Source organism: Triplophysa dalaica, chromosome 20 (genome assembly GCF_015846415.1).
Source record: "Triplophysa dalaica isolate WHDGS20190420 chromosome 20, ASM1584641v1, whole genome shotgun sequence".
In the NCBI taxonomy this organism is placed as follows: Eukaryota; Metazoa; Chordata; class Actinopteri; order Cypriniformes; family Nemacheilidae; genus Triplophysa; species Triplophysa dalaica.
In genome coordinates, this window is record NC_079561.1 from 17,099,663 (window position 1) to 17,113,950 (window position 14,288).

The following is a 14,288-nucleotide window of genomic DNA, read 5'->3' on the forward strand; positions in this document are numbered from 1 at the left end:
GCGTGGTCTGACACGGTCTGCGGCAGAGTGGCGTGTCGGGAGAACGACGGTAAGTAAGCAGATCAACGCTATAGTAAAAACACCTGCTTCTTGTTCTAGTAATTGGCGAGGAGACGCTTTTAAGGCACGACGGAGGAAGCAAACGGAGAGAGAGAGATGGCTGAGAAACGTGTCCCAGGAGAAGCCTCGAGACGTTGTGTCCAGGACAAAAAGGGAAGAATCTTACTCAACGAAGAGCTATAAATAGACAGTGTGAATGTTTGATGCCGGAAGTTAACCCGGAAATAACCAAATAAAAGATTCTTACGTTTCTCAGTCACGCCGACCCCGCCTCCTTTCTTCCTCAGAGCTTGAACTTTGTTACACTGGTGCCGAAACCCGGGAAGAAAGGAAGGAGCCGCCGCCATGCAGTCCCCGCCAGGATCGCCGTTTGCGGAAGTAATAACCTCACTCGCTGGTCTCCACCAGGAACACCATCAGGCCCTGCTGCGTCTGCGAGAGGATCAAGAGGCACGATTCCAGGCTCTCGTCCAGACTCAGCAGGAGGACCGCGAGTCATTCCGGAGCTGGTTGAGCCAGGAGAGAGGCTCATCACCATCCACGCTTTTTGGGACGGTACCGCTGCATAAGATGGGAGCCCAGGACGAACCGGAAGCTTTCTTGGACTTATTCGAGAGGTCCGCGGAACTATCCGGATGGCAGCCGGACGCTTGGGCTTCCCGCCTTATTCCACTCCTGTCTGGAGAAGCCCAGATGGCTGCCCAACAACTCCCGGTGGCGAATCTCATGGTCTACGCGGACCTCAAGAAGGCCATCCTCCAACGGGTTGGCCGGAGTCCTGAGCAGCATCGGCAGCGGTTCCGATCCCTGGAGTTCGGGGAACGTTCCCAACCTTTTGCCTTCGCTCACCAGCTCCGGGATGCCTGCCGCAGATGGCTGATGGCCGGGGCCACTACTGTCGATACCATCGTCGACCAGGTGACGCTGGAGCAGTTCGCGGCGCGGTTGCCAAAGAAAACCGCCCAATGGGTCCAGTGTCACCGCCCGACGACGCTGGCCCAGGCCATCCAGCTGGCGGAGGACCAATTGGTGGCGTGCCCAGGGGTCGGCGCGACCCCAACATCTCTTTCTCTTTCTCTCTCTCCCTCTAGTTCTACCATCTCTACTAGACCGGTGCCACTTCCCAGGTCCAGGGGGAGCTTCTATCCGCGTCCGGCGCCGCGAACCCGGTTCCCACCAGAAGCGGGGCCATATGGAGCTATAAGGTCCCAGGAGGGACACCCCCAGCGGATGGGCAACGGTCCACAGAATTCTTACCCTCCGTCAGCCTCTCCTCGCCAATTCGGGGGTCTGCTTCCTGCCGCTGGGGCGGCGGGGACTCCTGGGCCGGCCTGTTGGCGTTGTGGGGACCATCGAGAAGGAGTGTTTGGCAATTCGGTGGGCGGTCCTCACCCTCCGTTATTACCTCCTGGGACGGGAATTCACGCTTTGTTCGGACCACGCGCCCCTCCAATGGCTCCACCGCATGAAGGACACCAACGCGCGGATCACTCGTTGGTACCTTGCTTTGCAACCATTTAAATTCCAGGTGATCCACAGGCCGGGGACTCAGATGGCGGTGGCCGACTTTCTCTCCCGGAGGGGGGGGACGAGGCTACAGGCCGGATGGGGCCTCGGCCTGAGTCGGGCGGTGGGGGTATGTGGCAAGGGGGGCGTGGTCTGACACGGTCTGCGGCAGAGAGGCGTGTCGGGAGAACGACGGTAAGTAAGCAGATCAACGCTATAGTAAAAACACCTGCTTCTTGTTCTAGTAATTGGCGAGGAGACGCTTTTAAGGCACGACGGAGGAAGCAAACGGAGAGAGAGAGACGGCTGAGAAACGTGTCCCAGGAGAAGCCTCGAGACCTTGTGTCCAGGACAAAAAGGGAAGAATCTTACTCAACGAAGAGCTATAAATAGACAGTGTGAATGTTTGATGCCGGAAGTAAACCCGGAAATAACCAAATAAAAGATTCTTACGTTTCTCAGTCACGCCGACCCCGCCTCCTTTCTTCCTCAGAGCTTGAACTTTGTTACAGACACCCTTTGACATTGTTCATTTATCTCAGCTGAAAGATTGAGTTTATCTAAACCATTTTTTTATGTCTGATTAAGATATAACTGTTTATACAGACTGGTTAAGGGTCAGTGGCAGACATTGCTACTTACAGTACCAGCTTATTTTTCATAGCAACACAGCCACCTGCACTCACATTTAACCCTGGAACAAGACCCAAAGACAGAAGAGTTAAAATGCAAAAGAGGTTAAAATGTGTGTTTGTTCAGATTGCAACAGGTTAACCTTCATCACAATTTCATCAGCTTCTTCACAGATCTGTTGAGACAACGCCAGAGGTTTATCACCTACTGATCTGAGTAGAGACTTAAACATGCGCACAACACACATATGTATGTTTTACTATCTCCACGGGGACAGTCCAACGGCTTAATGAGTTGTATACTGTACTAAATTTATACTTTATCCCTTAACCCAACCCCTAAACCTAAAGATCGAACAAAACTTTTTGCATCTTTAGATTTTCAAAAATATCACTCTGTACAATTTATAAGATTTGTCTCCTTGGGGACCTTAAATTTGGTCCCGACAGTCACACGGGTCCCAATAAGTTGGTGTGCATTCAGGTTTAGGTCCCCACTAACATATAAAGTCCACAAGCACACACACATGTATGCAGTGCACACAGATAGACAGACACCCATTGTGCACATGCACGCAGGCATATACACATAAGAAGACAGACAGACAGAAACCCACACACACACACACACACACACATTAGACATGCAACCAGAGACCAGTGGCGGCTGCTGATCTTTTAAAGAGGGGAAGCTCATTTTCGGCCTAAATCATAAAAATTGTCAATTAATTTATATGTAAATTCTGCCCTACGTTCCTTTTCAAGAAAATGCTCTGTAACCCTGTCGTACCAACTAGGCGTCTTTTCCAGTGACTTGACCAGTGTCCTCTCAATGGCCAGCAGAGCTAGGCTGCTTAAACAAGGCTTTGGCACAATCCAGTGTATCATCATCCATTGTCGTATCTGCAATGATGTTATCAAATGTCTGCAGGAGGCCATCATAATTGTTTTCCACAGTGCTTACTATCCGTGATGTGAAATTCCATCGAGTGGGAGCGTTTCTGGGCAACCTTGAGCAGCCTGCAGACTCCAGAAAAGACGTCCTCTTTGTGGATTTTGAGAAAATGTGGCAAACCCAGAGAGTGATGCAAAAATAAATCTGCACTCAGGCAAGCATTTGGCCCCCTGTGACAGCACCAGATTCAGTCTGTGTGCATAGCAATGCACAAACATTGCACTGGGGGCTATTGCTTTCACTTTGGCCTGCAGACCATTGAGAGCTGAAGCCATGACAGCAGCCCCATCATAGGTCTGTGCCACAAGCTTATCCTTAAAATTTAAAACATCAAAAACAGACAGAGCATCTCGCCCCCCAGAAACATCAAAAAATCCAATGAAGCGCTCCTGAATTTTACCTGCACTATCCACATAGCGAACAATGACAGAGAGCTGGGCACGGCAGGATATATCAGTGGTTTCATCCACCTGCCATCCAAAAAAGGGAGCATCCTGAATTTCATCTTAGATCTGATCAGAAATGGTGGCTGCAAGAGCAGAGATCAAGTCATTTTGAATAGTGTGTGACATACCAGAAAACACAGTTTAGGACTCGAATTGTGTGGACAGGACAGAGTCATATTTAGCTAATGTTTCTGTGAACTCTCTGTAATTCCCCTTTTTGGATGATTCACTACTCTCATCATGTCCCCTAAATGACAGCTCCTGCCGGCCAAGCAAGGTCAGCCAGCTAACTTCTAACACTTCCAGTCAGCCAGCTAACTTTGTCATACCAGGAGAGCTGAAAAGACCTGTTACTTTTCCCTATCTTTTGCACTAAATCAATCTTAGGTGTTGATCTGCCCTGCTGTTTAATTCTAAATTTCTCCTCGTAAGGAAGACTTTCTAATGGCTTTGCCAAAATCAGGTCGGCTAGTTCAGACTATATGAATTAATGAACAAACAATCTAATATATATATATATATATATATATATATATTTAACTCAATGGGAGGAAATGTGGGAATTATGTTAAACTGAGGGGGCACGGTGGCTTAGTGGTTAGCACGTTCGCCTCACACCTCCAGGGTTGGGGGTTCGATTCCCGCTTCCGACTTGTGTGTGGAGTTTGCATGTTCTCCCCGTGCCTCGGGGGTTTCCTCCGGGTACTCCGGTTTCCTCCCCTGGTCCAAAGACATGCATGGTAGGTTGATTGGCATCTCTGGAAAAATTGTCCGTAGGGTGTGAGTGCGTGAGTGAATGAGTGAGTGTGTGTGCCCTTGCGATGGGTTGGCACTCCATCCAGGGTGTATCCTGCCTTGATGCCCGATGACTCCTGAGATAGGCACAGGCTCCCCGTGACCCGAGGTAGTTCGGATAAGCGGTAGAAAATGGATGGATGGATGTTAAACTGAAACAATGAATGTGGTGTGAAATTGTGTGAAATATACGATGAAGGTTGCAGCAGTTTGTCTTTCGACTACACATGCAAAATCCGCGATGGGACTGAGTTGGAAATGGAGACACAGAGTGATACGCGTCATAATCTGAAGACCACGCCCACGCCCACACCAACCGTCTCTTTGCATTGCGAGAAGCTGCCGCCTCCTTGTCATTTATGATTTATACCAAAAAGAAAAAAAACAATGTCTAAAAGCTGATATGTGACAATGTGTATAGCAAACAAGCTAAAAAAAACAAGATATACGTTTTTATAAGCTGTCGACCCCAAAAAACGAGCGTTTTAGGACCTAAAAGTGGATTAAAAAGAGATGACAGACCCTCCAATCATCACGCAATCATCCGGGTCAGCCCACTCATCCATTCATCCCAGAGACGCTGAGCGTCCGTGGGCGGGACATAATCGCAGCATTATCCGGACAGACAGACGCACACACAATGTCTCTGTTGCCATTGTTCTAAGACGTGTGTTCTTTTTAGTACATCCGTAGCTGACTCTGTCAAGACAGGCCCTCTCAAGGGGGATTCATGTGGAATTTGGCATCCAATCAAAGGCAATATAAAGTAAATACACCCTCTTGACATCCGCTTGACTCAGATAAAGTAAACAAACTAAAAAAAGATTTACAGAACACAAACACACTCACAAAAACAACATTAGCTACTACCAACCCCTAGCACTACAGCAGCTCCCACATCAAGTACAGAACAGTACATATGGCTGAATGAAACAGAAGTTTGCGTGTTTGTGTATATGTGTGTTTCTATGGAGAAAGCCAGCTGGACTATCTTTTGGTAAAGCTGGGATGGGGGTGGAGGAATAGGTCATGATGTGATTAAAGAGAAGTTTTAAAGGAGAATCACAGCTGTAAGAGACTGAGGCCAAGACAAGAAAATGCTGAATTATAAGATAGCAGGGCAGGAAAGAATAGATGTGAAAATCAGAATGAATAGCTTCTTACAATCTCAGTTGTTCCGCCTGGAACAACTCTTAAATCAAGAGCAAATGTTCACTTTTGTTGAAAGATTAGTTTTGCCTGAGAAAAACATGCCATTAACCTGTTATAAAACCATCATCACATCAAAGTTTAAGTTACAGAGCGATATTTGCCAAGACAGGGGCATAGTTCACCCAACTTAGCCCCCTCAAAAATGAAAATGATTTCATTATTTTCTCACCCTAGTGTCATTTCAAATAAATATGACTTTCTTTCTTCTGCAGAACACAAAAGAAGATATTTTAAAGAACTTTTGTATTGGCCCCTATTGACTTACGTTGTATGACATTTCTCAAAATATCTTCTAGTTCCACTTATGCACTTGATTTCTAAACATCTCTCTGGATGAAGAAGTTCACCCTCTAATGAATTTAACCTTTGGTGCTTGTTTGATCGCATGGAAAAATGAGCAGTCACCTCTTGACATCTGCCCAGTGGCCTTTATCTGGATGTTACTCACAGGCCTCATGACTAAATCTGAAGTGAACAAAAAAGACAGAAGGCACTTTTTGTGCCACTACATTTCGTGGTTTCCATTCTAAATGATGCTTCTAGCATGCTACACAGATAAACGGTCATTTAATGGACACAAGGGCCTCATTGTCCTTGCATTTTTTCCAGGGCTATATTGACTTTCTTTTTGGAAATTCCTCTTCCAAGGTGAAGAATTCTTTCCAAGCTTTTGGGATACCATAAATACATGAGGGAGCCTTATTAGGGGCAGATGCTGCAGTCTCACGATTTCTCGGATTTCTTTAGATGCAACGGTGCAGCTGGCAAAGCAACGCTGCGTTGAAGCACTCCATGGAAAAGTTGTAAAGGGGGTGTCGGCTCTGTAATTTTGGGAAACTCTGAATACTGAAATGCTCTTTTTCCATGAAACCTAGATGGATGAAAAAACATTTTCCATTAGCTCCCATGCAGACGATGACCTGCATTAAATCAGACAGCTAAGTACACGTAGATCCCTGCACATCTATGGTAAACAAATATGTTATCAGGCCCTTCTCACACAACGTACCAACATATGGGGCCCATATGGGAAGCTATAAAACAAGCAGTGCGCAAACAGCTCCAATGACAAATGTTGAGCAAGGAAACAAGTGGATGTCCGGCCATTCAGACTGCGAAGAAGTATTTAAAATGACGCAGGTATTGAAGAGCTGGGAAGGCATATCCTTATTTATGCAGGATGGGAAACCCTTGTGCTCCTTTAGGATTTTTAGTTGATGCGTGGAAGGACATTGTTTATACCTGTTCTCCATTATAGCACATGGGCCTCAAAGACTCATTACACTGAATGCTTCAGATTATCGCCACATTTATCAGCTTTCAGCCTGTATTTATGCTTACAGAGATAACAGAAATCAAATAATGGCTCTGTGTAATCTCTCATCCCTCTCTCTGACTGTCATTATCAACTGGTTTCAACTTAAAGACTTTGTACTAAAACAAAAAGGCTTATAAAGGTTTTGCACAAAATACTTAAATTTTTTGTTAATTTCAAAGAATTTTCTGTTCTTTTTTTTTATAATTTTGGTAGGTAAAATGTAACTTTCCTGGCAGCTGGGGCTCCAGAAATAAACGGTAAAATAACAGTTTTTCCTGTAAAATAAATTGTTTTTCTTGTAAATTTGTGGTCTTTTCTGTAATTGTACGACTTTTGATTGTATTTAAAAAATATTTAAAAAACACATGAAAAATCTGAAAATAAATAATACAAATATATTAATTAAATGTACTAATAAATACTAAAAACAGCAGTAAAATTCCATAAAAATTACTTTTTTACAGTGCAGATTTGATTGAAATACGGTTATAAAATGGGACTAGAAATTTACCTAAAATCTTGAAAACTATTTTATGGTATTTTTCTGCCACCAAAGCTGCCAGAAAATTTGTAATTAACCTAAACAAATTCCATAGTTGACCCAATTTGAAAACAACCCAGTATTTGTTTAGAACAGAGCATAGGCCAGTATACAGTATAAATATTGGAACAAGGAATTCAGGTTCTGAATTGTATGTTGGCTATATACCAACAGGCCTAATAAACCACTTGAGACCCAGACCAAGCCCAAATCCCCCCAAGACCCAGACTTAGACTGACATCAGACCCCATTAGACTGAGACCTGAAGTACCTCAGCTCGCAACGAATGCTATTTTCAGCAGTATTTAACTCCTATTTGCATTATATTTCCCGCCTGCCAAACTGAGAAAACTGAGCAGGGCATGGCCGTCTCTGAGGACTACACTCTACACAATCACCCCTCACTATTTTTGAGTGCCATGCCTCTACCCTTCTGTCATACCCACTCCAGAGCCATCTGATGACACAGAATCTAGTTCATACGAGCCCTTTAGAGAAATCATGTGACAAACCATTTCCTTACATATATACAGTCATTTTGGCTGTTGGTAGTTATTTTTGCCAAGGATATAATATTAAAAAGCAATATATAATATTTAAAGCAATAGTTCACCCAAAATCAAATTATATTATTAATTTACTCCCCCTTAAGTCATTCCAAACCTTTATGACTTTCTTACTTCTTCAGAAAACAAAAATATTTTGAAGAAATAAAATAAACCAAACAACATTGAGCCCCATTGACCATTGTATAAACACAAAATGAGATGAGACATTTCTTAAAGTGACTTCTTTTGTGTTCCACAGAAGCAAAGTCAAACAGGTTTTAGATGAATTGAGGGTGAATAAAACCAGACAGCACTTATAAAGAATTTCTCTTTCGAGAATCTCTCTCATGAAAGTCAAACAGAAGTGTTGCAAATAGTCTTTCATGACCGTGTCTCTGGTTAAAAACTGTGCTATATGATATTTAAACCGCTCTCCTCCCACAATGACTGTATTTCCACTCTTGACACCCTGTGGAATGATATTACCTCACTTCTAAGAAGTATAAAAGAAAATCGATGAACCATTACAAAACACAAAGCCAAGCAGAGCATGTGTGCATTCCTGGGCAAAATTCTTCCAGGTGTACAGATGCACCTGATTTATTTGATGAAAGATCGGAGGAGAAAAGCTTGCGTGTGCTGGACAGCGTAGAAACGATGACAGTCGGACGAGGGTGGGAGGGATGCGTGTCCAGACTGGTCGGGGTGCAGCAGTGAAAAACACCCAGAGAGAAATGAAAGAGCGCCAACTGTCTAAATGATACGTGATCACGGGTATATATGAATGGGAATAAAAAGCAGTCAAGTCATTCATTTTCTCTTCAAAGGTTTCGACAGGACATAGGGGTTTGCCTAGGGATAGATCAAAAGAGGAAATTAGGTTAAGTTACTGAATGTCAACTCATGTTAATGTCTGGCGTATCTGTTTGTTTAGAAGGCGTGTGGAGGTGAACAATGCTTATTGTATAGGAAATATGCAGCAGAGGTCATGTGATGAAAGGAATGTTTGGTTGACGGTCGTCTTGACTACATATACTCAAAGTCTCTTTATTAGATTTGATCTCTTGTTCTCACACGATTGAGATGACGCACATATTTGCTGTAAGGTGCCTGTTCAACTGCAAAGCTGTGCTTGTGTAGTTTTGTTAGATGGATGCCTTTATACTGTATGGGCCAGGGTGAACTTGAGACTGTTTTCCAACGTTTCTAAATTCAATAGAGAACCTTGGAATGACAGACAGACTGATAGATGTATTGTGGTATTTTTAGTGTTTTATCAAATGATTATCGCATAATTGTAATCATATTACATCATGGCATATAACTCAAATTCAAATACTTTCTAAAGCACTTTTCACAATTATGCATTGTCCCAAAGCTTTACAGTAAATCTACACAATTAACAGATAGTGGATGTAAAAGTTAACATGAATGTAAAATTAATGCAAAAACGCACTGCAAAAGTCAATAGTGTTGTATGTTAAAGTAAGTGCGGAGTTTGTCCAATAGGGGGAGGTGATGCATTGGGGTGGTGGATTGATAGCACTGTTAAAAGAGCAGAAGAACTCGTAATGAGTGTGCTTGTGATGGTCATGATTGCTGTCCTGATGGATCCTAAATAAAGAAAGATCATAACGAAGTTTCGTTCTCTTGGAGTTATTCTATTGTATTCCAGATACAACATATGGCGACGAGGATGAAAGTCTAAATGCTGGATCAATTATTTCCTGAAAGCAAGTAAAAAGCAGGACGCCGATTGGGGGGAGCTAAAGAAACTTAAAGCTACCACCTGACTTACTGATTGATTGAACAGAACAATGGCTGGTATGGTGGGATCTGTAACACCATTTGATAATAAGTTGCAATCATGGGAAGAGTATTGTGAAATATTGAACCATTTCTTTGTGGCAAATGATGTGGAAGAACCAGAGAAAAAACGAGCCATATTATTAAGCAGTGTGGGAGTGCAAACATATACACTGATGAGGAATTTATTGAGTCCTGAAAAACCCGGAGCAAAGAGTTATGAGGAACTGGTGAGTTTGCTGAAAAATCACTTTAATCCGAAGCCCAGTGAAATAGTGCAACGGTGGAAATTCAATTCACGTAATAGACACCAGGATGAAAGCATTGTGGAATGCAACGGTGGAAATTCAATTCACGTAATAGACACCAGGATGAAAGCATTGTGGAATATGTGGCAGAACTGAGAAAGCTGGCACAAGATTGTAGTTTTGGAGAAACACTCACAGTGATGCTGAGAGACAGATTAGTTTGTGGTGTTAATGATGATGGCATACAACGGAGATTATTGGCTGAGGATGGACTGACATTTGAGACGGCGCTAAGAAAAACTCAGGCTATTGAAGCTGCTAATAAGGATATGGCGGATATGCACAAAGATAAAGGAAGTCGACTTAGCACCACTGTTTTTAAAGTGGATATCGGAGAACAAAGTAATTCGAGTGTTATAGTGATGTGTTATCGATGTGGTGGGAATAACCATGGACCAAAAGACTGTAGATTTGCCAAAGAAAAGTGTTACAAGTGTGGAAAGATAGGACATGTGAAAAGAGTGTGTAGAATGAAACCCCAAGAAACTGGTCATGATAGAAGCCGGGATGCAGGCAAATGGGGTCGAGGACAACAATCAAGGAGGGCAAACTACCTTCAAGAGGAGGACGAGGAAGAGCAGCCTGAAGAAGCTTTCACTATATATAGTATAGAGACACCACAGCCCCAGGTACCGCCTATTACACAGGTGTTGTTGGTAAATGAAGGCCCTGTGAAATTGATACTGGATGTAGCGTGACGGTATTATCACAGGTGGAATATGCCAAAATAGATGCTAAAAAGAAGGTGGCTGAACTAGAAAAAAGTTTTGTAAGTTTAAAAACATATACAGGACAGTCAGTAAATGTTCTAGGGACTACAAAAGTTCAAGTGAAACATAAAGGACTTACCAAAGAACTCACAGCAGTGGTAGTGGCTGGAGCGGGGCCCAACTTATTGGGACGGTCGTGGCTCTCAGAACTGGAACTCAGCTGGGAAAATGTGAGTAAGATTAAAGACAGCTCTGAGTGGTTACAGGATATATTACGGAAACATGAAACTGTTTTCAAGGAGGAATTGGGAACTTTAAGAGGAGCCAAGGCTAAGATTCATGTACCAAGGGATGCGAAGCCTCGTTTCTTTAGAGCGAGGTCCTTGCCGTTCGCGATGAGAGAAAAGGTTGAAGCAGAACTGGAGCGGTTGCTTAAGGATCATATCATAGAGCCTGTGAAATTTGCAGAGTGGGCAGCACCTGTGGTACCAGTCGTAAAACCAGATGGAACAGTGAGACTATGTGGAGACTACAAAGTAACAATTAATCAAGAATCAACCCTGGAGCAGTACCCCATTCCCCGATTGGAGGATATGTTTGCTGTCTTGGCTGGAGGACAAAAATACAGTAAATTAGACATGAGTCATGCATATCAACAGATTACCTTAGATGAAAACTCTAAGCAGTATGTAACCGTGAATACTCATAAAGGATTGTTTACGTATACTCGTTTACCTTTTGGAGTCAGTTCCAGTCCCGCAATCTTTCAGAGGACAATGGAAGGGGTCCTGAAAGGTATCTCAAAGGTGACTGTCTATCTGGATGATATCTTGTTGACAGGACGAGATGATCAGGAGCATTTAAGCATATTGGAGCAAGTTTTGGAACGGTTGGAGGACTGTGGTTTGCGATTAAAAAGGGGAAAGTGTAAATTCTTGGAAAAGGAAGTTAATTTCCTGGGACATAAAGTGGATGCCACTGGTATTCATCCAGTGCCAGAAAAAGTCCAAGCAGTACAAGATACCATGGTACCGTCCTCAGTATCAGAACTGAAAGCATATCTGGGATTGTTGAATTTTTATAACCGGTTCCTGCCAAATCTTTCAACATTGCTTGCTCCCTTGCACAGACTTTTGAAAAAGGAGGTCAAATGGTCCTGGAAAGAGGAACAAGAAAAAGCTTTTAAGAAGTCCAAAGAATTACTTCAGTCTAACAATGTGTTAGTACACTATGATGAAAAAAAAGACCTCATACTTTCCTGTGATGCGTCACCCTACGGTGTGGGAGCTGTGTTGGCACATCGGATGCCCGACGGAGCTGAGAGGCCCATTGGGTTTGTATCACGCACACTTTCAATGGCAGAAAAAAACTACTCTCAGCTAGAAAAAGAAGGGTTAGCTGTAGTGTTCGGAGTAAAAAAATTTCACAAATATCTTTATGGACGCAAATTTGTGATCTGTACTGACCATAAGCCATTACTCAGTCTATTGAATGAATTGAAAGTGGTGCCCCAGATGGCCTCTCCAAGAATCATACGATGGGCAGTGATGTTGGGGGCATATGAATATGTAATTTCTTACAGAGCAGGCAAGGACAATGGAAATGCAGACGCTCTTAGTCGTTTCCCTGTTCCAGTGATTTTGGAGAAAGAAATTAAAGAGGAGCAGGTCTTGATGTTGGACAGCCTTGTAAATCCTTTAACCACATCAGAGCAAATCAAATACTGGACTACCAGAGATCCTGTTCTCTCTAGAGTGCGGGAGTATGTTCTTAAAGGCTGGCCTGATCACAGTAATTCCAACGAATTTGCACCTTATAAACAGAGACAGCAGGAACTCAGTGTTCAAGACGGATGTGTGCTGTGGGGAGCCCGTATCGTAATTCCAGAGCAAGGACGTTCGGGATTGATGGAACAGTTACATCAGTCTCACCCAGGGATGTCCAGGATGAAAGGACTGGCCAGGAGTTATCTGTGGTGGCCAAAATTAGATGCTGACATTGAGGGCAGAGTAAAAGACTGTACGGTGTGTCAAGAACAAAGAAAAGCCCCTGTTGGTGCACCACTTCATCCGTGGGAGTGGCCACGACAGCCTTGGAGAAGAGTGCATATGGACTATGCTGGTCCAGTTTTTGGAAAAATGTTTTTTATCTTAGTTGATGCCCATTCTAAGTGGATTGAGGCATATCCGGTACCTTCAGCAACCACAGTTATGACTCTTGAGTGCCTCAGGAATAGTTTCAGTACACATGGTATTCCCGAAATGATGGTGTCGGATAATGCACAGTGTTTTGTGAGTGAAGCAAGTAAAGACTTTATGTCTAGGAATGGAATAACGCATGTAACCTCTGCACCGTATCATCCCTCCTCGAATGGGCTAGCTGAGCGGGCGGTACAAACGTTTAAAGAACTTATGAAGAAAAGTTCAGGAAATTCTATTGAGACAAAGTTGTCCAGAGCATTGTTTAGTTATCGTATTACTCCTCAGACTACAACAGGGCTTTCACCTGCCGAAATGTTGATGGGGAGGAAATTGCGATGCACATTAGATAAAATACATCCGGACTTCACTAGCAAAATGGAAGGAAAACAACAAGTCCAAAAAGAGCATCATGATCAACATGTGAGGTCCCGCTATTTTGAAGTAGGAGATATTGTGTACACTCGGAATTTTGGGTATGGACCAAAATGGGTGCCAGGAGTGATTCAGGACATTACAGGACCCGTATCATATAAAGTAGCATTAGGAAATGCCCAAGTAGTACGACGTCATGTGGATCAATTATTCAGTCAACAAAAAAGGGAAATGATGACTAAACAATTTCAAGAGGCTCAGGGTGCTGAACCTTATGATACTGGGGTAGTAGTGTCAGTGGACACTGAGATGAAAGTACCAGAAGCTCTCAGTAGTTCAACAATATGTGAAGGAAGCCCCATGGTAAATAGTAGAGAGAGTGAGAATTCGCAAAGGGAACATCAAAGAAATCAACGGACAGATTTGCCCAGGGTGCTTGAAATGAGTCCCATGGTTGAAAGAACAGAACCTGAAAGGGCACCTTCTGGAGGTCTACGACGTTCAGTCAGAGAGAGGAAACCACCAGCATACCTTAAAGACTTTGTGACACAAACTTAGAGTATTGTTTAATACATATTATTCTTGAAGTAGTGCTTGGGGGAAAGATTTTCTTCTGAGTGTAGTGGGAGGGAATGTTGTATGTTAAAGTAAGTGCGGAGTTTGTCCAATAGGGGGAGGTGATGCATTGGGGTGGTGGATTGATAGCACTGTTAAAAGAGCAGAAGAACTCGTAATGAGTGTGCTTGTGATGGTCATGATTGCTGTCCTGATGGATCCTAAATAAAGAAAAATCATAACGAAGTTTCGTTCTCTTGGAGTTATTCTATTGTATTCCAGATACAACAAATAGAAACCACTGCAAAATTTCTAATGGATTT

At 43.3% G+C, this 14,288-nt stretch overlaps 1 protein-coding gene across 1 annotated transcript; it reads left to right on the top strand.

The window, feature by feature from the left end:
- Positions 1 to 10,396: 10,396 nt before the first annotated feature.
- LOC130409577 (uncharacterized protein K02A2.6-like) lies at positions 10,397 to 13,968 on the top strand. The gene is made up of 2 exons (XM_056733619.1): positions 10,397 to 10,756; positions 10,840 to 13,968. Exons 1-2 carry the CDS (start codon positions 10,397 to 10,399, stop codon positions 13,966 to 13,968), a joined length of 3,489 nt encoding a protein of 1,162 aa, XP_056589597.1.
- The last annotated feature ends 320 nt before the right edge of the window (positions 13,969 to 14,288 follow it).